The following is a 7,243-nucleotide window of genomic DNA, read 5'->3' on the forward strand; positions in this document are numbered from 1 at the left end:
TTAAGTAAGTATAATTTATGGATAACTATAAATCCTTTCAATACTATTGCAATCTATATACTTATATTATAGATACTTTTGTAATTATTTCAATAATGTTATAGCACACCAGTCACACACTATGTACTATTCTCATATATATGTATATTTAGAATAACTATTAAGTTACAGTAAATATAAAAAATGTAGGAATGTTTTTTATGTAAAATATAATAATATGAAGGAAACATATTTCATTCAGAAGTTTTAAAGCTATTCCAGATTACTTTCATGTCTCTTTGTATTTTTTAGAAAGAATATTATATTTTTGTTTCAATATAATACATAATCCAAGAAAAAGAAGAGTAATTCAAAATATTATTTTGAAATTAATTAGTAGTCCTCCTTAATGCCCAATAGTAGTATATCTTATCACTTACCTTGCGATATTACAAAAGGGTTTACAAATTTTTGCATATTTCTAGTTACACAATTATTACATGCCACCTTATTAATTTGCTCAACTCAACTTACTATAGTTTCATTATTTTAAACATCATACTAATATATATGTTACATAATATATTAGTATAGTATATTAGTATAATATGTAGAATATTGGTATATACTGCACATATTATATAATATGTAGTACATTGTAACTTTGTATGAAATTTTGTGAAAATCAATCCTGTTTTGTCATAAATTACTAGATTTCAAGTACTTTCTTCCTTCATGTAATTGTTGTACTTCAGTTCTATCTCTGATAACATTTGTTCATTGCAGTGTATCGATTCATTCAAATTTATCGTTCATTTTTATATAATATTCTATTATTCTTAGACAACAAACCCAAGTCACTTTATCATACAGTTAACTAGATATATAGCTTATATATATATATATATATATATAATATATATATATATATATATATATATTATATAGCTCAGATTTTGTTATTATTATCTTATAGAAAATAACTACAGAAATATAATATAATGAACTGGAAGATCCAACAGATCATTTTTTTTATTCTTATGTTCTACAAGATAAGTTTATATATATGTATGCACTTTTTTTCTTTACCATTTTTATCAATAATAAAGTTAGTAATAGCATTTTTGTTAATCTTTGCCTTTAGTTACATAAATATATATATATATATATATATAGTAGCATTCTGTTTTGGATTGTGATCTTGCATTCGATCTAAATTAAGAAATGATTTAAAGATAGCTCTTTTAGAAGAATGGGAAAATATTTCAAGTAGAATATTTATCAATTTTATAAATTCAGTGCAATTCATATATATATATATGAATTTATAAAATTGATAAATATTCTACTTGAAATATTTTCCCATTCTTCTAAAAGAGCTATCTTTAAATCATTTCTTAATTTAGATTGAATGCAAGATCACGATCCAAAACAGAATGCTACTAATGTGCAAACATGGAATTTGTATATGTCCAGAAATGCTTAAAAACACAGAAAATATATGAGATCACTTGAAACGTGAAATATGTAGTTACCAAGAAATGATTTAAAGAGATTACTTTTACAAAAATATTTCAAGCAGGTTATTTATTAATTTGATAAATTCAATGACACAAAGGTTTCAAGCCATGATAAAATCAAAAGGGAATCCCAATAAGCATTAAAATAATTAAAGTTAGTGATTTCTTCTTCTAGATATATGTAAGTCTTATTAGCTTTTTTCATTAAACTATAACTGTACAAATACTTATTATGCATTAATATTTTGACAGAGGATGGAGATATCCTACCTTCTTTATATGACAATTATTCTGCAAACTTGTGAGAATATGCACATATTTTCTATTTGTTAAAATTTTGTTAATAAACGATGTTTTACAATATTTTTGTTGAAATTAATTACTGTACGAATGTCTTTTGTATGTCTTTTTATTAGTTACAAAAGATTATTGAGATGTTTAACAAAATTGATTAATAATTTTTTGTAGACAATAACACGGTTAAAAATTTAACTTATAAAAACGATATCTATTTGAAATTTGTTAAATATAGTCGTTTATCATATTACTATTACCTGCTACTATATACATGTGTAATTTTTGTTGGTTATGTTACCTATGTAAGCAACGTATGTAAGCATGTAACAAATTTAAAATTACAAATTACTTTCGATTACGTTCTTGAGAAGTAGTTTGGCTAATTTAAGCAGACGATTTTAATATTAGTAATATGTAATTTTAATATATATTTCAATCATATTTTTGAAATTAATTGTTTCTAAACATTATATAAATGTACACATGTAATAATGATGAAATATTATTAAGTTTATTCTTACACATAGTAAATACACATAGTTAAAGTTTAATGAAATCAAGTTTAAAATAATCTTTTTTTTAAATTTGCCTTTTTGAAAATGTATATGTATTTATTTATATACGTATGTGCATAAGTAAATAAATATCTATTTAAATAATACCACAAGATGATCGTGATCATGACAGCGTCCACATTCACAGCCGGTTAGTCTAAAGTCGCGTTAGTACACATAGGTTAATATAGGTCACGGACATGTATACAACCGTGGAATAGGTAGTACACGTTAGAATATAACCTATAAAAGGTGTATAACACGTGAGTAAAATCGAAAACTAAATGAGTTTATTTGTGATAAACAGGTATGTCAAAATATCAAAAAATATAATACATATGTATTAATAAACTTAATCACTGAATAATAAATTTAGTCAATTAAACTATATAAATAAATATTCTACTATATTAATCGTATTCGAGTTTTTAGTTCTTCCCGTAGAATATTATTAATATACATATACTATTTGTTGATAGATATGAGGGTGAAAAAGAAGAAACGAAAAATGAAAGGAATCATTTGTCTGAATTATTAAAAAGAATAGAAGAACGTAAAGTAGAAAGAGCTATTAAAACTAATCATCAAATACAAGAAAGTAATTCTCAAAATGCACAAGAATCGAATTATAAAAAGAAAAAGAAAAAAGCAGAAGATCTTAATAAATGTCCAATAGAAAATAGTAATTTGAATGAAAATAGTATATCAAGTGACATTAAAAGAAAGGCAGAAGTACATGTTTCAGAGCATAGAAAGAATAAAAAGAAAAGGAAATATAGCGAAGAAAGTTCTAATGAAACAATTAAAACTGCAGATAAAACATTGCAAAGTGAAAATACAGATAATCAGGATAATGAAATACCTAATAAATCATCAGATCCAAATGAAACACAAGAAAAAATATCAGGACAGAATAGTGATTTCATAATTCTGGGTGTAAAAAATAAGCGACGGAAGCGTGAAGTTAAGAGAATTCTACCAGAATGGTTGGCTAATCCAGAAGTCATATCTATTGATTTAAATAGTGGTCCAACCTTAGAAAATATGAATTCAATTTTAGATTCTAAGCTTATTGAAGCTTTAAGAGCTAATGGCATTAATAAATTATTTCCTGTTCAAGCTAGTATGGTATCTTGGCTATTGAAGTGTAATAAAGATAGGCAACAAAAATGGTGGTTGAGGGATACATGTGTATCTGCTCCTACAGGCAGTGGTACGAATGTACAAGTCATTTATAGCAAACTGAAATATTTACATTCTAGTTTTGATACTTTATTGTTTATAAACAATGTTAAATTCTAATTATAATTAATGTTATTAGTGAATATTATTTCAAATCAGTTGTCTTTATTTAATTAAACATTGCATACAATGAATAGATTAAAGCTCTGTATTTAAAAAATTATTTTCTGTTCTGAAAAGAAATAATTTAAGAAATTATTTTCTCTTTAGGTAAAACTCTAGCGTATGTTCTACCAATTGTCCAAATATTACAGTTTCGATTAGTTCCAAAGGTGCGTTGTTTAGTTGTTGCACCCGTACAAGAATTAGCTATGCAAATTTACAAAGTGATGGTTACATATACTTCGCATACAAATTTAAGAGTTGGTTTACTTTCTGGCGCATCAGCATTTCATGAAGAACAAAGAAATATTCGAAAAGAGAGTATGTGTTTATAAATTTTAAGAAGAAGGTTTTATTTATATTATTTATAAAATACAAAATATTTTTTATAATTTTTATATTTCAGATGATAGAGGAGAATATATCTCTCTAGTGGATATAGTGGTTGCTACACCTGGACGGTTAATAGACCATATATTAAAAACATCAGGATTTTCATTGGATGATATCAGATTTCTTGTAATTGATGAAGCAGATACAGCTGCTGATTGGTTGGAGTATCTTCCCAAGCCTCATTATCAAACACCACGATTAACACTTTCCAACTTACGTTCTAGGTTAGTTTTTAATTACAATTTAGTTACAATTTTTTATATAATAATCATTTACCAAGATCATGTGTATTAATATAAAGTTATATTATCTGATATTAAATTTATAGTAATATATTCATTTTTAAATAGTAAAATTCCAGCTCAAAAATTATTATTCAGTGCAACATTATCACAAGATCCTGAAAAACTTAATCGGCTTGGACTCTTTCACCCAATATTGTTTACGTCTGTTTTGGTGACAGGCAAGGACGATGATGTAAATTTAGATAAAGAAGCGGTTAATTTTATAGGGCGCTATACAAGCCCAGAAGAATTAAAAGAAGAAGCAATAGAATGTGAAGCAGAATATAAACCAGTAGCTTTATATCAGTTATTAATCAGGGATGGTATCACTTCTAAGGCATTAATATTTACAAATTCTGGAGGAACTGCTCATAGATTAACTATTTTACTCCAATCACTCTTATCTAAAAAGAATATAGTAGTTGGAGAACTTTCTGCACAACTTGTATCAAAAGAACGTGAGGATATACTTACGAAATTTACAAGTGGAAACATTCAAATGTACGTTTTGTTTATAATTTCGTTGAAAATTAAGATCAATATTTTCTAAAAATTGTGATATAATTTTATTATACTTCCAGACTTGTATGTTCAGATGCATTAGCAAGAGGTGTAGATATTCCAAATGTACAATTAGTCATATCTTATGATCTTCCTAAACATATTAACGGTTATATTCACAGAGCAGGAAGAACAGGACGTGCAGGTAAATCCGGTACTGCTATATCAATTCTGACACCCAAACAAGTTAAAATATTTAAGCATATGTTGAATAATGCGCATAAAGTAATACCACATGTTGAAAAAATCGAACTAAGTGCTATTATAAATGAAATCGATTATTTGAGTCATATTGATAAATTAAAACATGCTCTTGAAATAGAGAAACAGAATAACTTATTACGTGTAAAAGCTGCTAAACGAAGTTATCCAGTAACTGCAAAATAAAAGTCATTACTTTTTGTACAAATATTGCTAAATAAAATATAATTTAACTGAAATTTTTTACCTATAACTGAAAAAATTCGTTGTCTAATAAATCAAAACCTTTTTCAAACCTATAGAATCCACTGAGTGATCCTTGTAAAGTATCCTAATTCCAAACACGAGTCCGGATACAGAATTGCTCTAATATCTCTAGTTTTAAATAGTTTAAAGTTTGGTTGATGGCCAATATTTAAAAGTGCTCAAAACGTTAGCAGATTGATTTAGTTTTAAATAGAGATAATTTTTCTAGTATCGATATAAAAAATAGTTAAATGTTATAGTTCCAAGTGATAGTAAATTGTCATCAAAGCTTAAAAAGAGTCCATGTGCGCAATTTCTATGCATTATTTTTGTGAAAAGTTCTTTATCTAAGACAAATTTTTTATACTGTATTCAATTCTATAGACATTTCTGGAGAAGGAACCGCTCAGAAAAGATGTTAGAACTGTTTTTAATTCGTACAGATCGAAAAAAATATGCTGAGAGAATATGTATGATATTTCGTCGCCATGCTACTATTGCTCGTCTGTCTCGTATCATCGCGTTTGGAGCTACTTTCTTCGGAAAAATCTCACTCGTTTATTTCCTGCTCGAAAACGTAGTGATAACTTTTCTTATGCTAGGTTATTGCAAATTCTTGATCCCAAGCACAGATACGAGGAACATTATACTATACATATATAGATTATTAAAAATCACTTACATATAACTACAGCACTGAGAAATTGAAGTTGGCGAGTGATTGGTGTGGTGGCAAAACATTATATACAAGTATGCTTACTCGTATGTACATATATACGTACATGCCCGGCGGATATTTTTCTGATTTGTCTAAATTAAAAATTTTCTTTCTTTTGTAGAAATGTTTACAGAATCTGAAAATATGTAACAAATTTATGCCAAATGAAGAAGTTTTCATACAACCGCAAACATAATTTAAAACGTAATAATTTCTTATATCGACTATTTCTATATACCAATCTATCCAGGCAAATTGGTTCTATCATTCAAGACTGAATTGAATCTTTGAGCGTTATTACTTTTCATCTAACACGCTTATTTTGGTCGAAACAATATGATTTTACGAGAAGTCGTATTCGATAATTGAAGATAATAGTGCAATATTGCGTTCGGATTGTTACGTGGCAAGTCAAGATTTATGCCAAAGAATATTATTAATTAAATACTGAATAATGAGTATACGTAAATAGGGTACAAGACAACTCATAAAGTAACATCGATAATAACATTTTATTGTCTGAAGTTAATATTATCGTACACTCGTATGCTCGTACGCTCGTAATGCTCGTTCTCTATCGCAATTTGTCCTATTGATAGTTGTCACGTTATTCAATTGTATATTAATTACCATTTTTAATTATTATTATTATTGTTGCATTGATAAAGGCAAGTTATTCATATTTTTAATTTATAAAAGATAAATGACCATTTATTGATTAACGACACAAACATATAGTACACTGCTGGAAAGAAATCTCGCGGAACGGCACAAGGGCAAGGGAAGTTGCTCTCTATCGCTCACCTTCGCGCGTTGTTATAATGTTTTGTTTGCATATGCGACTCAGCCAACACGCATGCTTATTTCTAAGATTGTGTCGAACCTGTCAGAAATAACCCGAATAATCCGACCTGCGTTCCTGCCGCGAGACTTCTTTCTATTTAGCAGCGCATATATTATTATTATTGCTGTGCATAACTTTATAACCTCAGACCGTCGGTTACATTTTATATACAATGGAAACGAACAGATTAGTAACTGAAATCTATAAAAGATGCACAAAAAGTGAGAGAGAGGGAGCAAAAATGTTTTTTGCAAATTGTGTACAATTGCTTTCAAATGTATGTAGTTTAGCGATTTCGTGAA

General features: G+C 27.4%; 1 protein-coding gene across 1 annotated transcript; it reads left to right on the forward strand.

Moving 5' to 3' along the window:
* Window positions 1-2,500: 2,500 nt before the first annotated feature.
* On the forward strand, window positions 2,501-5,386 carry LOC117207539 (ATP-dependent RNA helicase DDX51). Its single transcript, XM_033447844.1, has 6 exons — window positions 2,501-2,657; window positions 2,830-3,563; window positions 3,803-4,015; window positions 4,101-4,311; window positions 4,438-4,872; window positions 4,953-5,386. Exons 1-6 carry the CDS (start codon window positions 2,635-2,637, stop codon window positions 5,317-5,319), a joined length of 1,983 nt encoding a protein of 660 aa, XP_033303735.1. The 5' UTR covers window positions 2,501-2,634; the 3' UTR covers window positions 5,320-5,386.
* Window positions 5,387-7,243: the final 1,857 nt, after the last annotated feature.

This window comes from Bombus bifarius, unplaced genomic scaffold (genome assembly GCF_011952205.1).
Source record: "Bombus bifarius isolate JDL3187 unplaced genomic scaffold, Bbif_JDL3187 scf7180000008037, whole genome shotgun sequence".
Taxonomy (NCBI): Eukaryota; Metazoa; Arthropoda; class Insecta; order Hymenoptera; family Apidae; genus Bombus; species Bombus bifarius.